The following is an 18,502-nucleotide window of genomic DNA, read 5'->3' on the forward strand; positions in this document are numbered from 1 at the left end:
ATGTGCAATACAGACAGGTAGATACAAATCACACCCTAAAAATGCGTATAAATTGTATTTAAAGCAGAACTTCTTATTGCCTTTCTGACACTAGGGCCTTTGGAGAGGTCTCGGGGCACATTGTGCTGTTTTCTTCACGCCTGCAGGTTAGAAACAAGTCGTTTTCCTGGTGAAATCTGGGTCCCTGGGCCCCTGCAAGCCTGGGGTGCCGGTTGGCGTCAGTGCCAGCAGATGCACTGGCATTTGGGAGTGGTGGGGATGTAGGGGAGGGTGGGGGCACAGTTTGTCACCTCTGGTCCTTGGCATGTGGGTCACCAGCACCACAGTCACCTTCTTGGTGGTGCTGGTGGCTCTGTCCCCATCGTCCCCCAGAGGAGTGCCACAGCCACAGCCGTGCCGGGGTTTGGTGCTGGAGGAGGAGGGGCAGGAGCACCCCAATGAGCTATGCCGTGCTGGGGTGCAGGGGGAGGATGGGGGTACACCAGGGCTCCCCGAAGAGCACTGGGATGGGGGTGGGAAGGGCCAGGGACAGAGCAGGGGTACCAGGGACACAGCGGGAGCCCCCCAGGGCTCTGACAAGGGGGGGTCAGGGGAGCACGGGGGGACCGGGACGCCCTGAGAAGGGTCGGGGGGACACCGGGGCTCCCCTGAGCTCCCCAAAGCTCCGGCAAGAGGGGCTGGGGGTGCAGCCGGGACGCCCCGGGAGCTGCCCCGGAGCCCCGCGCCCGCCGGGGCCGCCGCCGCCCGGTGCGGGGAGGAGGGGAGCCCCGCCTCCGCCGCCCGTCGGGGGGTTCCAAAGGTTTCCATGGCAACGAGAGCGGGGCGGAGCTCGGCGTTTCCGTTAGCGAAGTGCCCGGGAAGGCGGGGACGGGGACGGGGCTGGTGCGGGCTGCTCCGCCGCTGCCTCCGCTCCGCGCCCGGTGAGTGACCCCGCGGGCGCGGCACGGGCACCGCCGGGGGGCGGGGGCGAGGCCGGCTGGACCGGAGCGGACCGGAGCGGACCGGGGCTCCCTTTGTCTGAGGGGGCTGGGGGCGCCCGGCACGGAGCACCCGGGGCGGCGGCGAGAGCACGGCTCCCCGTTAGCATGCAGCGGGCGGCGCCGCCGCCGCCGGAACCGGGATCGGGATCGGCACCGGCACCCGGGACCGGCGGGGCGCGGAGCGGAGCGGGGCGGGGCGTTGCCGGGCCTCTGCGCACCGGCACCGGGGGCGGGGGGGGCGCGGGGCGGGGCGGGGCGAGGTTGCGCCTCCTGCGCGCCGGGACCGGGACTGGGACATGGAACCGGGACCGGGACCGCCCTCCTCGGGGCCGCCAGCGCCACCGCGGCCGCCGGTTGGGAGAACAAGGGACCCCCGCGGCGGGCGGGGCGGCAGCCGGGGCTCCGCGACCCCTTCCCCCGCCGAGGCACCCCCGGTCCCGGCTGCGGGCGGTGGGCTGCGGGGGCTGCCCGGCCCGGGGACGGGGCTGCCCTGGGCTGCCCGCGGTCCTGGAGTTAATAAGTAAATAACCCCCAACTCACGGTTAGGAGGAGCCTGGAAAGGCTTCAGCAATGAGTAAATTAATTACAGACACGGTTTATGTCACATCCGCCGGCAGCACGGAGGGAACCCCGGGGCTTTCGGCGCCCCGGCCCCGGGAGTGAAATCGGGGTTGATGCAACTTTCCGTGGGATTCGGGAGTCGGGGACGGTATCGCCGTCGTGGTTTGCTCCAGCACGGTCTCCTGGGCTTTCACGGCTGGAAACCGAGGCAGGCTGAGGTGTCTTCCCTTGCGCTTACCTGCAGAGGTGTCACTGTGCTTGGGACCCCCGTGCCATGATCACATCCCGCAAAACCTGGGATCTAGGATCTGTGCCCTCCACAAGAGCCGCCTGGAAGACGAAGGACCTTGCCCCAGAGGGTGAGTACGGCGCGGTGGCGCGTCCTTTTCCGTTGGGGCTCAGCCTGCCACGCTCACGCCCTTGCTCGTGCTTGGGGAAGGAGAGGCCGGGAACAGGCCAGCCTGCATTTTTCACATTTGTTTCTGGATGAAGCTCAGGATTTGAGAAACAGAGACTTGGAAGTGTGTGCGAAGCGGTAGGCAGCTGGCGGGGTGAGCAGAGACGGCTGCCTCATCTCCCTCCTGGTCCTTCCTAGCGGGAAGCTTAGGGAGAAAGGTTAAAATTCAACATATAGAAAGAAAACGGAGCGATACGCATGGCAGGGAAGATGCTTGGTCCTTGCTTCTCCCTGGCCTCAGCTCCTTGGAAGGGCTGCTTATCTCTCCCCAGCGCACAGACCCCATAGGTGAGTTTAGTCGAGGGCTTTTCTCCGCAGCAGCTGAGCTGTTTTGCAGGCGGGCGGGCAGCTGCCTGCCCCAACCTGCAGCTGCTTGTCGGGAAACAGTCCTTCCCGCCTCCCTCACCAGTGGTGCTGGATGGGTTTCGGCAAAGGGGGAGGCTGAACCCCCCTGTTTGGGCTTTTTAGCTGTTGGCTTCAGCGTTTGCCATCCGTATTTGCTGGCAGCTGCTTATCCAGGCACTGCTTCTTCCCTGGCATTTGGGGCAGCCCAGCTGAACGCTGGTTGGCATCAAAGCCTCCGAAACGGGGTTTTTCAGCACTTCCTCTGCCCGGCGGCTGCCGCTGCCCATGTGGAACTCATTACCTTTTATCCGGGCATTTGCTAGTGCTTTGGAAACGCTTAATTTTCACATCGTGTGCAAAATGTTATGGCTAATTACAGGCTGGGAAGAAGTCCAGAGCTATGGACCGACTTTGTTGGGGCACATCTGCCTCCAGATGCTGCTTCTGTCTCTGGCCTAAGCGCATCCAGATGATTTTAAGGAAAAAATGGCATTAGTGGGGTTTTATTTGTGGGTTGTTGATTTTTTTTCCTGCCTGTGAGAGAAGCCATTCGGCTGCCCGGGGTGGTGGCAGTGCTTGTGGCAGGCGGATGGGAAGGGAGCACAAGGTCCCCAAGCAGGTCCTGTTGGGACGTAGCCCTCACCAGCCGCTTTTCCCATCGCAGAGCAGGACACAGCCATGGGAAAAAGCTCCTCGAGATGCTGTTTTCCTTCTGTGCGGCTCAGAAGGGCAGGGAACTGCTGCCCTGTCTGCTTTTGGGTTTGGCTGCATGACAAATAAAAGGAAATATTTGGGGGCAGTGGAGGGAGGTGACTCTGGCAGGGTCTGTCCGTCTGGTTTCGGTGATGCAAGCTGGCTTTGGCAGCTTTTCCAAGATAACATCGCGGGAAGCAGAGAGGCTTGGTGAGGGGCAGGGGTAGGATGTCCCCGGTGGGGGGACGGATCTGGTCCTGCAGAGGACAGACAGATGCTACACCCTGAATTCTCATTACTAGCTGTTGGTGACCAGTCTCCGCCCCCTGAAGGGCTAATTTTTCTAATTAACATTTTTAATAAAAGTCATGCACCATCTCCACTGCTCCGGTGCGGTGGTAGCAGTGAGGAGGAGGAGGAGATGGGTTTGCTGAGTGAGGCTGAAGGCTGTGTCCATCCCGGGCTCTCAGGTTGATCCAGTGATGCTTTTCACTCCATCTCAGGCTGTGGGCAGGACACGCTTGTCACCAGGAGCAGAGCGGGTACCTCTCCCCAGATTCCTCTGCTGCCTGCACTGGTTCACCATAAAATCCTGAGCGTGAGCTGGCCGGACGCTGCAAACCCCCACAGACTCTGCCTGGCTCTCCAGGTGAGCACGCTGAGCCGGTCACGGCTCGGGTGGGGAGGGTGTTTTTGGGGTGGTGGGGAGGATGCCCTGCACCCTGCTGGGCCATCCTTCAGTGGGAGCTGGCTGGTCCCCCCCCCATCACCACAGCAGGTTTTCTCCTCAGCCCTGGTGCTGTGTGCCTCGAGCAGAGCTGCTGCCTGGCTGAGGAGGGAAGAGCATCTCCAGAAAGTCAGAAGGCATCAAAAAATGCCAGGGAACAGCCGGGAATAACATTTTCTGGGTGACTTCTGGGTCACGTAGGCAGGAGAGCTCAGGGCAGAAGGGTGATAAGAAAATGCAGTGCTGTGAGATGGTGTTTGCCAGCGGGAGCAGGAGGAGAAGGCGGCTACCGTGGCCAGGTACAGTGTCAGGATACCATGTACTGGTGTTGCTGCCACCAGTTCATTCTGGGCTTCGGGCAAATAATTTAAATTCCCCTTCTTTGAAAAGAAGGAAAACACCTTCTTATCTCACACTACCCTTGATGAATTCCCTCCGGCAAAACCCTCCCAGAGTCTCAAATGTAGAGGCACTGCAGACACGTGGCTTCTCCAGGAGGATGCTGCTGCTGCCTCCTTCCAGATTACTCTCAGAAATATTTAGCATGTACTGAATATTCGCCCCTCTCCTGGGGTAAGATGGGTATCCCCAGCATCGCTGGCCTGTGGGGCGATGCCATGGGCTCTGAGATGAGATATAAGTAAGAAAAGGCACTTCTGAGTGTGGCAGGGAGCGATTATGTGAGCTTGGCCAATCAGCAGCTCAGATTTCCAAAAGCGTCCATGCTGTAGCGCTTTTTTAAATGGTGATAAAAAAAACAGATTTATTTTTTTTCTCTGCAAGCCAGTGATAAATATGATAGATAGAGACATTTGGGACCTTCTCTATATTCCTTTCCCTCCTTCCAGATTTCTTCTCTGTTATTTTCAGAGCTGTGTTCCATCCCACGGGGCATGGCATTACCTGAGCCACAGCTCACCAGTGAGCATCTTCACATTCAACCCTGCCTGAAAGCCAGGGTCTTTTTTTTTAAGACCAGAAAGAGAAAAATAGGTAGTATTCAGTATAACTGCATGACCAAGCTAAGGGAAGTTGTTGTTTATGGGGAGAACTAAAAGCAACACGATAAATTCATCATGGCAGTTTCCCAACACCAAAATCCCTCAGAGGGAGGGTTTCCCCAGGTCCCGCTGTTCTGTCCTCTGCAGCCTCCTCCCTGCTCACTCCTCCTGGCCAGCCCAGTGAAATGCTGGCTGCTGGCACCATGTCCACCACAATGTGCATGGTTGCTGCATCTCAGATCTCCGTCGTGTTTCTTCTTGCAGACACAGGCCCTGCAAGAGACAGCGGGCGAGCAGCAGGAGGAGAGCTGGCACCGCACCCTGACACTGGCCACGGAGGAGCCGCCGGCATCCCCCCTTGAGCCGACAGCTGCCACGCCGGTGCAGGCAGCCTCCACCATGAACCTGGAGAAAGCAGGTAAGGGGAAAACCGGGATGCAGCAGCAGGCACTTGGGAGGAGAGATGTGATGGGATGAGCACCCGGTACCTGCTGGTGGGTACTGGGAGGACCTCTCCTCTTTTGGGGTGCACATAGACATGCGACTGCGCTCACTGTGGGGGATTGGGTCTTGGCAGAGATCAACCAGACAGCTGTCGTGTGACGCCAGGCGACTGATGAATTATTTGAGCAGGTGAGCACCAGCAAACCCACCACTCTTTTCTCTCTCCTAAGGAAAATGTAACATTTCTGGAAATGCTTGCAGTGTGTGTGGCTGTGCTGGGGCACGTGAATCCCTGTGGTTTCCCCTCTTTCTCTGTCAGGAGTAAATTGTCCGGGCTTGTCAGGGTGCATTCCAGGAGCTGCTCCTGGCATGGTCCCCAGCTGGGTGGTGCGAAGGGGCAGGGATGCAGAAGGAAGGGAGTCTGCATGGCAATGGTAATGGGGCAGAGCCATGGAAATGGCCACCTTTCCAACTGGGTTTCAAAGCATTTTGGAAAACAAGAGGGTCAGCACGTCATGCCTGCCATGCTCAGACCCCATGTTGCCACTAGTGCGTTTGCCCAGTGGTAGATGTAACATAGGTCCAGCTGGCATCTCCTCTCCCAAGGATGCTCTTGCAGGAAGAAGGTGTTGGAGCAAGAAGGAGCACGTTATCCGTGTGGGATCACCCCTGCCTGGCAGTTTGACTTGCAGCCGGGTGTCGTGGCTTTGAACCTGGCTCTGCCTTTGGTCCCAGCCCAGGATTAGTGTGGATGATGTGCGCAGACACGCGGTGTTTCCACAGGAGCCCTGGTGCTTCCTGTAATCTTGTCTTATCCCTGCACACTCCCCAAGGGGCAAGAGCTGATGTTCCTGTTAACTTCAGGAGTTTTGGGGTGGGTTTTGTGTGTGTTGGGTTTAAAGGGAACATCACAGTCCCCTGCTTGAGCTGGGCTGAGCTTTCAGCACGGAAAGAAAGAAAAGCCAGCGCCCATCGGCGCTGTTTCAGGATATCCAGCCCAAGGCAGGAAGACAAAATCCGGTGACCACTTCTGCAGACATTGCCAGATAAGTCTCTTGGCACACAGTCGACAGCAGAGCTGTCATTTGGTCCTAGCATTTCCTTTTTTTGCCCACTCTGCTGGCTCTTTAACTCCCTTTAAAGGTAGAAAGTCTGATTCACAGACAAAAAAAGTCTTGCTTCTTGTATTCAGGACGTTTCCCATAAAGCAGGCAGCATCTGCCCACAGGCAGCGAAGCAATTCCCAGCATCACCTCCTGCCTTTAAAACCTCAGGTTTCTGGTGGCAGCAGACAAAATCCATGGCAGGCAGGGAAGGGCGCCGGGCAGCCGGGATCCTGGCTGCTGGTTTGCCCGCCACTGTGCCTCATCCCCACATTGGAAATGAGTCAGGCCAGCTCATTTCTTCTTTGGAACTACGAAGTCGGTTAGGGATTCATTTGGTAGGCTCTGATGTATGGCCAGATTGGCTTCTGTCGGCACCACTGGCTCTATTAACACACAGAAAACGATGTTTAAAATAATACTAGGAAGGTTAGAAAGCCATACGCACAAGGATTAGGCAATACGGCCCATTCAGGGTACCCATATAATTTTAATTTGGCTTCCATTATATTTGTGTGTAATGATGCAGTCTTTAATAACATGATCACATACTGGTTTTCCACCGGCACCTACTCATTCAGAAAAAAGGATACTGGGATGAATCAGAGCGCCATGGTGAAGGTGGTTGTTATCTGAGTGAGGCTGCAGCATCTCAGTGTGTGATGGGCCTGGGTTGCGGCGCGGTGGCGCGGGCAGGCACTCGGTGTTACAGCCTGGGATGCTCTGCTGGCATTGGCAGATCCTTTCAGCTCCCACCCCCCAGCAGGGGCTCACCTGGCCAGAACCCCACCGTTAGCCTGGCCAGCCGTGATCAGCACCATGATGCTCGGGATGCACCTCCGGGCTTATCACTGTTCTCCATAGGACTACTGCAAGTCTCACTTACCGCTGTCCCGTCTCCACTGCAGCCCATGGGGATTCTTCCCATAGCTGGCATCCTGTTCCCCAGTGAGGTGCCCAGATCTTGACTGCCTTCATCTTTGCTCCCACTGTAGGAGGGAGGCTCTGCAGTGGGAAACGTGCCAGCCTGCCAGCAGCCCGTCCCTTCCCGGTGATCCAGAAGGTGATGGCCTCCATGGCACATCTGCAGGAGGAGAAGCTGCGGCTGCAGGAGGAGCTGTTGGGGCTGCAGGAGAAGCTCGCTGCCCGGGAGAACGATGAGCTCTCCCGCTCTCTCCAGCTGCAAGGCCAGGTATGGTGGGGACAGGGGGACACGAGGGGGTCCATCGAGATCTCCAGCTTCAGGCTGTGGCTTGACTGGAGCACCGTGGCTTGCAGTTAGTGAGGGGCATGCTTGGAAGGAGCATAGGACCTTGATCATGGAGCATCTTCTCCACTCAGGTGTGTAGGGATGATCTGGGAGCTAGGTGCTGCTGAGCACTGTGGCCATCTCACCAGCTTCGGCTGTGCCTCCCTCGGGACATTTGCAGCCCCCCCAACTGATGTTACGGTGACACCGCAATAACGCTGGCAAGGGTGCGTGGCTCCTTGGACATGACGCAGCCAGGAGGGCTTTGGGCATCAAGTCGAAGCCCTGCAGCAATTGTCCATCCTCCCAGCACAGGAACACCACCACAGGATAAGCTTGTTAGACTCACCCAGCAGATTAATTTTAGTGACTTTTGAGAGTCAGGAGGTGGAAAGTGAACGTGAAGGCACAGAGTTGTCTGCTGAAGGGGAGAGTGTTTTGGCCGTCGTGACCAGAACCCCCTCAAAAACCATCTCCTGTGCTGGTGCGGCCACGTCCTCGGTGCGAGGACCAGGGTCGTCCCAGGGAGATTGAAATTCCAGCTGCTCGTAAAGGGATTTGCATGTGGCTGTTGTGGAAACTGTTACAGTCGGGTTCTGCTTGTTCCACGGGTGTCAAAAAGGCGGAGGTAATTGTCCTGCATTTGGTTGGCATACTCTGCATGACACAAGCGTGAGCACTGGCAGGATCCGGCCCTGTGCTGGCCAGTTCGGCAGCAAGCACAGCCAACGCCGGCCAGAGTGAAGCGCTGACCCAAACTTCCAAAGCTCGGGGATGGCTGGGCCACGGCTCGAGCCGGATCCAGCTGCCAAGGAGTCTCTATCATCTCCAGAGAGCAGGATGCAGCTGGAGATGCCTGAGCAGGTAGGGGATGGAGGTGCTTCGGCATTTCTGGGCACTGCTGGCACAGGGAGTGATGGGCATGCTCCAGTGTGTGTGTTGGCCAGCTGGGGTGGCGACTTCCCTGTAACAACCCGTGACTCTGTCTTCTTGGTCCCTCCCCTCTTTTAAAAATACTTTGAAACATCTCTTAATAATCTACCTTACTGAATACGGAAATGGGATTTTCCCACTCAAGCATGAGGCTGGTGCACTCGGCGCACACTTGGCACACGCTCAGCCTCCCATCTGGAGCAGAGGAGCCCCACTGTGGAGGGAGGGGGGTTCCCGACTCAGGCAGGGAGCAGCCGCCTTCCCCAGCTCGTGGCCGTAAGTGCATGGAGCTTGCTGGTAGAATCCCCAGCCATTCCCTGCTGAGTGTGTGGGGCTGCACAGGAGGTGCTGCCCACTGCACTGCCATCTCTGCGAGGGTGTGGCTTAATAACTTACTGTAATTAATTACAGCACCATGTCAGCACATCTGCATTTTTTATTAATCAGCAGTTCCTAAATTATGGTCCACAGAGGCCTGGTTGCTTAGAAAAAGCTGGTTATTGAGATGGGGCAATAGCCTGCCGCGTCCAGGCAAGGGGTTTGGCAGTGCAGTGGCTTCCCAGCGCGGGGAAACCAGGAGCTAGGCTGGGATCTGGGGGACAGCGGTGAAGTGGATGGCCAGGTCTGGCTCTCTCCTGGGTAAGTTTTGGGGAGACAGTGATGCTTGCCCAGCAGCCATCAGTTTTTTGGGCACGGGGGCAAGGCACAGAGCAGACAGGCAACCCCCATAAAAATGCAACTGACATTGCCAACGTTAACTTGAATAAATGCAGACATATTTTTTTGGGAGCCTCGCTGGCTCCTGCAGTGTGGAGGAAAGGAGAGATGGGAACCGGTGGTCCCTGCCCAAAAAAATCAAGGATTTCTGAAATCTGCCTGGTTCAGGAGGAGGGCAGCCTGGTCCCCATGAGATGGGCAGATGCCCAGACAGGGGTGGCTGGGGAGCATCCTCCCATCAGACTCGGACACACGGATGTCTCAAAGAGCTCCTGCTCTCTCTTTCTCCCAAGATAACTTTCCTAGAAAGAAAAATAGAGAAGGCAAAGTGAAGCTGTGTTGCAAGGGCAGGACGAAGCACTTCTGGCTCTTTAAACACAATTGTGGATAGGTTTGTTGTTTTCCTTCTCCAAAGATGATGCTTTTTTTTTTTTTAATAATGGTTTCTGCTAATGCTCAACATGGACAAATTATACCCATGGTCGAAGCAGGCCTTTCATTAATGCTCATTTTAATCAGCTCATGTGAATCAGGCGCTCAGAGCAAGGTAGAAAATTAAGGCGTAATGAAGGTGCGAGCCAGACTGGACGTCAGTGGCTGGGGTGGCACCGCAGGGTCTCCTCCAAAAGCTGCTGAGATGCCTCCTGGTTAACCTTGCCTGTGTTGACAGGTTGAAACTCTGAAGGCAAAGCTCCTGGAGCAGGCGCAGGAGATCGGCCGGCTGCGCTCAGAGCTGGTGAGCTGCTGCCGGGGTTGGGCTGAGCCACCCTTGCCCCAAGGGGCACCAGAGCTGTGGGTCCCTGAGGAGGAGACAGCTCCTCCATGGGAAGGGTGTAGAAGGATTAAAACCTCCCCAGGGCTGCAGTTTGGACCCTGCGAGCTGAGGGAGAGACATCGAGGGATGAAAGTTTGTGGGATTTTCTGTCCAACGCAATGTCATGATCAGTGGTCCTGGGGCGCAGCAGGCGAAGGCTCCCCAGCGCTGTTGCTCTGTGGGGGGGAAGCGAAAGCCCCTCTGGGGACTGGAGCTCCCCTGGGAGCAGTGGGCTGGGGGCTCCCTGGGGTGCAGCAGGCTGGGGGTCCCCAACATAACAGGCTGGGGACTCCCCTGAGAGCAGCAGGCAGGGTCTCCCCTGGGGACGTCAGGCTGGGGCTCCCTGGGGTGCATCAGGCTTCCATCTCCTCCTGTCGGCAGGGCGGCACAGACGCGGAGAAGCACCGGGACCTACTGGTGGCTGAGAACGAGCGGTTGCAGCAGGAGATGAAGGCATGTGAGGGGGAGCTGCGGGAGCTGCGGCGGCAGCAGCAGGCACCATGCCAGGACTGTGCCCACCTCCAGGTGAGTCGTTGTCAGTGGCGGCAGGGTGACCAGCACCCATGGGTGACATGGCATCAGCTGTGCTGTTTCGGGGCCAGGAGAATGCGAGACTGCAGGAACGGCTGTCCCAGCTGCAGCGGGAAGCGGAGGAGACGCGAGCCAAGCTGGCAGAGCTGGACCTGGAGGTGCAGCAGAAGACAAACCGCTTGGCCGAGGTGGAGCTGCGGCTCAAAGACTCCCTGGCCGAGAGAGCCGAGGAGGAGGAGCGGCTCAGCCGGCGGCTGCGGGACAGCCAGGAGACCATCGCCAGCCTCAAGTCCCAGCCCCAGCAGATAAAGGTGAGCGCCACAGGGCTCTCCATGTCTCCTGGCCAGACAAGGGGAGCTGGGCTGGGTGCCTAGCGGTGCCCAGTGGGTGCCCTTCAAGTGCCACCCATCCCTCTGCCCTGAGCACATCAGCACAGCACCATGACTTTGTAAATTAGACCCCTGGGCCAATGCTGGCTCCATCCCAGGCCTCTCGGGTGCTGCTTCCCCAGTACACCCCATCTCTAGGTGCTTTTCCCCCCAGTACGTCATCAAGACAGTGGAGGTGGAGTCAGCCAAGGCGAAGCAAGCCCTGTGCGAGAGCCAGTCCCGAAACCAGTACCTGCAGGAGCAGGTGGGGATGCAGAGGCAGGTGCTGAAGGAGATGGAGCAGCAGCTGCAGAGCTCCCAAAAGACAGCGGCTCAGCTCCGAGCTCAGGTCTGAGCACAATGGGTGTGAACTAGAAATCACCCCACCTGGCTCCACCACAGTTCCTGCCTGGTGCTTGCCAGGTGATGCGGTGCAGCAGCAGGTGGTCACCGGCTCAGCGTTACCCCCCCTGCTCCTCTCCCAGATCATGATGTATGAGGCTGAGCTGGAGCGAGCCCATGGGCAGATGCTGGAGGAGATGCAGGCCATGGAGGAGGAGAAGAACCGTGCCATCGAAGAGGCATTTTCCCGTGCCCAAATGGAGATGAAGGCGGTGCACGAAAACCTGGCAGGTGAGGAGGGGGCGGGGGGGCTCACAGGATTGCCTGGCTGGTGTTGGGGGTGTTGTGCCACCTGCCCCTTACCCTGCCTCCTGCTTGCAGGCGTCCGAACCAACCTGCTGACGCTGCAGCCAGCACTGCGCACCCTCACCCACGACTACAACAGCCTGAAGCGTCAGGTCCGTGACTTCCCCCTGCTCCTCCAGGAGACCCTGCGGAGCGCCAGGGCTGAGGTGAGCCCCCTGGGACCACCACCGCGGCTCTTCCCCATGCAGGGTGGGGATGCTGGGGGTGTTGCTGAGCTGCTGCTCTCCATCCCCCCCAGATTGGCCAGGCCATCGAGGATGTGCACAGCACCAACCGGGAGCTGCTGCGCAAGTACCGGCGGGAGCTGCAGCTCCGCAAGAAGTGTCACAATGAGCTGGTGCGGCTGAAAGGTGTGTGGGGGGATGGCAGGTCCCATCATGGGAGAGTATGTCCCTGGGGGGGTAGGACAGACAGGGGAGCATCACCGTGCTGCACCTAAGTACCATGGCTTGGGTGCTCCGCATCCTGATAAGATGCTTGGGTTGGCGATGGGATGCTTCGGTCAGCAGCAGGGTACAGTGTTCAGCCCACCTTGTGTTTGACGGTGACCGGGGGTGGTAGCGGGATGCGCTGGGGCTGACACCATCTCTGCATCCCCCCCCGCCCAAGGAAACATTCGTGTTTTCGGGCGAGTCCGCCCCATTATGAAGGAGGATGGTGAGGGCCCGGAGGCAGCTAATGCAGTGACCTTCGACGCTGATGATGATGCCGTCCTGCACCTCCTGCACAAGGGGAAGCAGGTGTCCTTTGAGCTGGATAAGGTCTTCCCCCCACAAGCATCCCAGGAGGAGGTGGGTGCTGCTGTCCCATGGGGATGGAAACACTGCTGGCGTGAGGTGGGGTCACAGCCACCTTCTCCTGATGCTGTTTGGTCCCCCCCAGGTGTTTCAGGAGGTTCAAGCCCTGGTCACCTCCTGCATCGACGGCTACAACGTCTGCATCTTTGCCTATGGGCAGACGGGGGCAGGAAAAACCTACACGATGGAGGTGAATTTGCCTGGCTTTGCTTTCCTCTTCTTCCTCGGCTTCCCATCCCATGGTGCCCAATCTCAGCACCCTCCCTAAACCAGGCTGGTGGCCAGCTTGGACCCAGCGTGCTCCAGTGGTGGTCACTGCTGCTGCCAAGGGGATTGTGCAGCCCTCCACAACACCCCCCGGGTTTTGCTCCTGCTCAGAAAAGAAAGCAGAATAAAATGCAAGAGAGTGTTTCCCCCCTCCCCCATTTCTCACCCCAATCCATCAGGGAACAGCAGCAAACCCGGGCATCAACCAGCGGGCCCTGCAACTCCTCTTCTCTGAGGTGCGGAGCAAGGAGGCTGACTGGGACTACGCCATCAGTGTCAGCGCTGCCGAGATTTACAACGAGGCACTCAGGTATGGGGAGGAGGGAAAAGCTTTCTGGTGGGGCAAGCAGAGCTGCTGGGGAGCCGGCATCGGTGGGCATCACCCCACACTGCTCTCCTCCCTGTCCCACCAGCCCTGCCTTGGCTGCACAGCTTGTTCCCAGGGCCTTGGGCACTGGATTTGGCCATGCAAGGATTTATTTTTAAATTTTTTTTTGGTGCATGCCACCCTTTCAAAGCACTCTCCCTTGAGCTCCGTTACTTATACAGGCTCCCAGCCTTGCCATTGCCCCCACTCCCCTGGCCCTGATGCAGCGGCCAGGGCATCCTCCTCTCCTCCCTGCCCCTGCCTCCCTGGACGTTATATTTAGAAATTACTAACTGGAAGCTGGGAGCATGAGAAATATTCCTCCCCCCCCCAACACTGCCCAGCCACAGGGAGGAGGGGTCGGGAGAAGGCGGGGAGTGCATCAGTGTGGATAATGGGGACCTGGAATGGCAGTAAAGAGCAAGGATGGGAGTGTGGTCCAGGTTGGGCGAGAGCAGGCACACAGGAACCCGCCGGGAGCCGGAGAGCTGAGGTTTATACATAGGATGTGCAGCATCCCCGGGAGGAGAGGGCTGTTCTGGCAGCCTTGGCACGCAGCCCTGAGCCGCAGCAGGGATGCTGTCCTGGAGGGGAGCTGGCACCCATCATCCCCCTGCCCTGGGGTGGGGATGGTGACCGGTACCCCTTTGCCCAGGGATTTGCTGGGGAAGGAGCCACAGGAGAAGCTGGAGATCAAGCTGTGCCCCGACGGCAGCGGACAGCTCTATGTACCTGGGCTGACCGAGTTCAGGGTGCAGAGCGTGGAGGACATCAACAAGGTGCAGGGAGATGGGGGGCGGTGGGAGAAAGAGGGTAGCATCAGGGGTGTGATGAATTGGGGGAGGAGGGAGTGTCTCTGGTGCATGATCCCCGCATTCAGGAGTATTTCTGAAGCATCAGGGAGTGACAGAGACCAAAATAGGTCCCCGGGTGTGATGTGATGGTTGCTGTCCCATGGGGTGACCCGCAGGGGGGTAAAAATAAAAGCGTGGGGCCCAGGCAGCTCCCAGGGGATTGGCAGGATGTCGTCTGTCACCACAGTGCCCTGCCTGTCACCCTCTGCCTTCAGTGCGTCACCCAGGCTGAGACCTGACAGCTATCATCACCCTGATGGACCAGGCACCTCGCTGGGGGGCTGTCGCTTGGGTTACATCCCCAGGGGTTCCCGGGTCACGGTAGGGGTTGTGGTGGCTTTGGGGCATGGTGGCCTCACCCTCCACTTCCCTGGGCTCCCCCAGGTCTTCGAGTTCGGCCACATCAACCGGGCAACAGAGTGCACCAACCTGAATGAGCACAGCTCCCGCTCCCACGCCCTCCTCATCGTCACCGTCCGTGGACTCGACCGCAGCACAGGGCTCCGCACCACAGGTGTGTGCCATGTGGCAAGCCCCTCACCAGGGCGCCTGGGCCATGGCATCCCCAGGGTGCGCAGGGCCAGGCACTGACACCAGCTGGGGGGCGGGGCTTGGCTGTGTGTCCCCAGGGAAGCTGAACCTGGTGGACCTGGCGGGATCAGAGCGGGTCGGGCGGTCCGGTGCGGAAGGCAGCCGGCTCCGCGAGGCACAGCACATCAACAAGTCCCTCTCGGCACTGGGCGACGTCATTTATGCCCTGCGCTCCCGGCAGGGCCACGTGCCCTTCCGCAACTCCAAGCTGACCTACCTCCTGCAGGACTCGCTTAGCGGCGACAGCAAGACACTCATGATGGTGCAGGTAGGGGCTGGGCATTCGGTGCCTGTTGGCATCTCCACGGCCAGTTGGTGCAGTTTTTGGGATGGGTTTGGTCCCTGTTCGCCCTGGTGCTGGGGCAGGGAGGAGGGATGCTGGAGGCTGGGACCAGGGGGCTGGGCTTGCACATGGGGACATCCTCCAGTCTCCAACCGCGGTGCTAGGGTAGCTGTGCCCCCATCTCTGTGCCCCAGATGAGGACAAGGGGTGGGGGGATGAACTTGAAGGTCCATGATCCTGCCCTCCCTACTTGCACACGGATGTTGTCCCTATGGGCACGGTTTCCTTGCATGTTGGCGTCTCCCTGTCCCCTCTCATTCTGGGAGGATTTTTGTGCTCTGGCAGCTGCTCCATCCCTGCCCTGTGACCTATCCCCCTGGCTGCCTGTGCCCACACCAAGCCCCCTCGGGGGGTGCCCAAGCCCCTGCCACCTGCTGCAGCTTTTCCCGGCTGTCCCTCGTGCTGGGGTGGCTGGTGACAGGGGATCCAGCTGGCTCAGACACTGGCCAGGGCACAGATGGATGGAGCTATCCTGGGAGCAGCGTGTTAATAATAGCATCTCGTGACCTGGCACTAGCATGTTTGCTGGGGCAGGGAGCCCTGGGGGCGTGCAGGCAGCTGGCAGGGTGACTTTCTGCTCCTGCCTGACCACAGGTCTCCCCTGCCGAGAAAAACACCAGTGAGACGCTGTGCTCCCTGAAGTTTGCTGAGAGGGTTCGCTCCGTGGAGCTGGGTCCTGTCTCCCGCAAGGCTGAGCTGGCCTCCTGGCCCAGCCAGGAGCAGCTGGAGGTAACCGAGGGGCCACCGGTGCCTTTCCTCTTCCCCTTCACCCCAGGGGGTCCCCCTGTTTTGCCCCCACGTGTGGTCCCCAGGGCTGTTTGCTGTTGGGTGTCCCCCTGGAGCTGCCTTCATTGGGGAGCATCACCGAGTGGGACGCAGGCTGTCCCCAAGCAGGGCATCCAGCCGATGCTGGCACCTTGGCTCTTCCAAGCCTTGTTTTGCAGCAGCCCAATGGTATCCCCAGAGCACATTTGGACACTGCTACCCAGGCAGGCACAATCTGCCCACGAGCCCATCTCCATCCCTTCCCTCTGAGAACTGGTGTGGGCTGACCCTGGGGCTGTGCCCCATCTCCCCCCAGGGTGACTCGCCGGGGACCGCAGCACCCTCTGGTCGGGGCCACACGTCCCCCAGCCCAGGGCAGCTCTCTGGCCGTGCCGCCTCCATCCGCAGGAAGCTCCAGACCTCAGGTGGGTGGTGGGGGGTCTCTCTGTCAGAGGAAGCTTCTGCTGCCAGCCTTGTCACAGCCAGACACTGGCAAGCAAAGCTGGGGGGGGGGCGGCGAGCTAGCTCATTTGTAATCAGCTCATTAACAAATGGCTAATTAGCCATCGGGAGCCTGGTTAGCACTTCCCCAAGAGCACCCTGGTGCAAAGCCACTGCCAGCAGCTCAGGGTGTACAGGGGGAGCAATGCTGCAGGGCAGTGGCAGTGCCCCTGGGCTGAACCTCTCTCCCTTTCAATTTCAGCCTGAATTAGGGGCAGCCATGGCTGCCAGGTGAGTGCCTGTGGCTGGGAGCCGGTGGAGGGCTCTGCTTTGGCCCCCCTTCCCAGGCAGGGATGCTGGGCTGTGCCACTCACAGGGATGCTCATGGGGATGCTTGCAGTGCCAGCCCAATGCAGCACCTGCGGAAATGCCAACGGGCCTGGGGCAGTGATGGCCGTGCCCCCTGCCCTGTGTGACCCACACGTCTCCCCCCAGGGAAGCTGAGGCCGGTCCCTGTGTGACGAGTGCCAGCCCCGGCACCAAACCTGCTGCAGGACCCTACCCCTCATGGTGCTACGGAGAGTCGGCTGCTGGAAGACACAAAGGCTTCAGTGCCATTCCCTCACCCACCAGGACCTGTGACCAGAGGGTGACGGTCTCTCTCACCATGAGCAGCATGAGGCCAGGGTCTCCCAAGCAGCTGGACCCACATCCCAGGGTTGGGGACAGCAGTTCTGGGCAAGGATCTGCCCCCTCAGATGCTCAGCTCTGTGACTTTTTATTTTTGCTGGATGGATGTTTTTAGCCAGAGTGGGGAGCTGCTGGGTGCTCCCTCTGTCTCTCCAGCTTCGTATTTGGCTTTGGTATCTGGCTGGAGGCGGGGCTCGGAGCCAGGCAAGCCCCCAGACATGTCTCCGCTGCCCCCACAGGACCAGCCTGGCCGCAGCTCCCCCAAGACTGCGCCCAGGCAGCTGCCCGATGTCTTTTGAAGCAGTGCTTCCTCTATTTTAAGCCAGAAAAAATCCCAGCTGCTCCTTTCCCCGTAGGTTTCTCAAGCCCTGTTGTTGCATGAAGGCACCCCAGTGCCACGCATGAGCCAAGCTGCCGGTGCTGCCAGGGACCCACGCGGTTGCGGGGCTGCCTGTGTTATGCAGCACCAAGGTGGATTTAGCGGTCTCAGATGAAGCTACTGTAAAGTTATTTACCAGTTATCTTGTCAAGAGAGATCACAGTGTGGTCGAGATGAAAGTGTTTGAAATATTTATAGCCTGTTTACATGGTCTGGGACTGGAAAACAAGTAGAAAACAAACAAAAAAACCCCAAACCTCGAGCCCAAAAGCCTGTTGGCTTATGTATCAGGACAGCAGCTGGCAGGGGGGGTCAGAGAAGACAGCACTACCCCCTGCACCTCTGAGCACCCAGCCGTGGGTACGCTTCCTCCTGCTGCAAATAACCCACTGAATGCACTGATGGCTCCTTCCCACTGCAACCCTCTCCTCTCACGCTTCCACAGCGTTATTCTGTTTGGAAAAAAAAAAAAAGGGAAGAATAAATTTAGCCTTTTGTAAGATTAGATGTTTCTATGTATTTTAATAATCAAAAAAAAATCCTGTTTTGTAACAAAACTTATTTTAAATAAACTGTTAAAGCCAGTCCTTCTGCAATGCTGTTATTTCTTTGCCGCAGGTTTGAGCCCTGCTCAGGGCAGGTGCTCCTTCCCGCACCACTTGTACAGCATCTCCCCCACGGCTGGAAAAGCCCCTTAAATCCCTCCTCTTGCAGCTGTCTCTGGGCCAGCCTGGCAGGGCAGCCCCCCAGACAGCAGCTATCAGGCTCCCTTAATTAGCAGGAGATTGAGTTGTTAAACCATAAGTAAGCCCCAGAGCTGGTCCATCTCATGCTTCTCCCAACTCTGTGGGTTGTTCAGGGCTGGAGGCTGGCAGAGCCCTTTCACACTTTGGTCAGGTCCAGGCATGGGATTATCTGCAGAGAGGCCCCAGGTGAGGAGCAGCTGGCTGCAGTGCAGGCAGGACACACACCATGAGTTCCCTGGTGCTCAAATCAGGCAGCATCTTCAGCCCCGGTCATGCCATCCTGCAATGGCACGTTGCTGTACGAGCCACCTCCTCCAGAGCCATAGAGCAGAGCAGAGCTCTCCCCTTTCTTCCTAAAACTTGACTGTATTTGGATGAAGTATCAGCAAGATAGGGATTAGCTTTAGCTTTCCTGCTGGCCGCACCAGAAAGTCTCCTACATCTCCAAACACCAGTGCCTAGCTCAAGAGCTCACAGAAAACCACTGCACATCTGTGTGCCACTACGTCAAGACCTGCTAGAGATCAGGTGGGGAAGAGAGAACTGCATCGGGCCAAGGAAAGGACAAGCCACAAACGATGACGTTGCTCTTTGGGCTAGGAACAACCAAGCAGAGTGAAACCTCCCCCAG

General features: G+C 58.5%; 1 protein-coding gene across 1 annotated transcript; it reads left to right on the forward strand.

The window, feature by feature from the left end:
• Positions 1 to 874: 874 nt before the first annotated feature.
• Positions 875 to 17,785, forward strand: KIFC3 (kinesin family member C3). Its single transcript, XM_082319201.1, has 21 exons — positions 875 to 920; positions 1,786 to 1,900; positions 3,540 to 3,685; positions 5,029 to 5,182; positions 7,307 to 7,503; positions 9,881 to 9,946; positions 10,406 to 10,549; positions 10,627 to 10,866; positions 11,099 to 11,272; positions 11,409 to 11,556; positions 11,647 to 11,777; positions 11,870 to 11,981; positions 12,241 to 12,422; positions 12,514 to 12,618; positions 12,875 to 13,005; positions 13,718 to 13,841; positions 14,301 to 14,430; positions 14,546 to 14,775; positions 15,445 to 15,579; positions 15,932 to 16,040; positions 16,552 to 17,785. The coding sequence occupies exons 2-21, from the start codon at positions 1,816 to 1,818 to the stop codon at positions 16,575 to 16,577; spliced, it is 2,769 nt and encodes a 922-aa protein (XP_082175327.1). The 5' UTR covers positions 875 to 920; positions 1,786 to 1,815; the 3' UTR covers positions 16,578 to 17,785.
• The last annotated feature ends 717 nt before the right edge of the window (positions 17,786 to 18,502 follow it).

Source organism: Platalea leucorodia, assembly GCF_965183815.1.
Source record: "Platalea leucorodia genome assembly, chromosome: 8".
Classification (NCBI taxonomy): Eukaryota; Metazoa; Chordata; class Aves; order Pelecaniformes; family Threskiornithidae; genus Platalea; species Platalea leucorodia.

What these genes read in the sequence shown, in the direction of transcription:
- KIFC3 (XM_082319201.1), top strand. Translation starts at nt 1,816, where the DNA reads ATGATCACATCCCGCAAAACCTGGGATCTAGGATCTGTGCCCTCCACA. An exon ending in TGAGCTGGTGCGGCTGAAAG is followed by an intron (nt 11,982 to 12,240) that starts GTGTGTGGGGGG and finishes CCCCCGCCCAAG; the next exon opens with GAAACATTCGTGTTTTCGGG. An exon ending in CCAGCCAGGAGCAGCTGGAG is followed by an intron (nt 15,580 to 15,931) that starts GTAACCGAGGGG and finishes ATCTCCCCCCAG; the next exon opens with GGTGACTCGCCGGGGACCGC.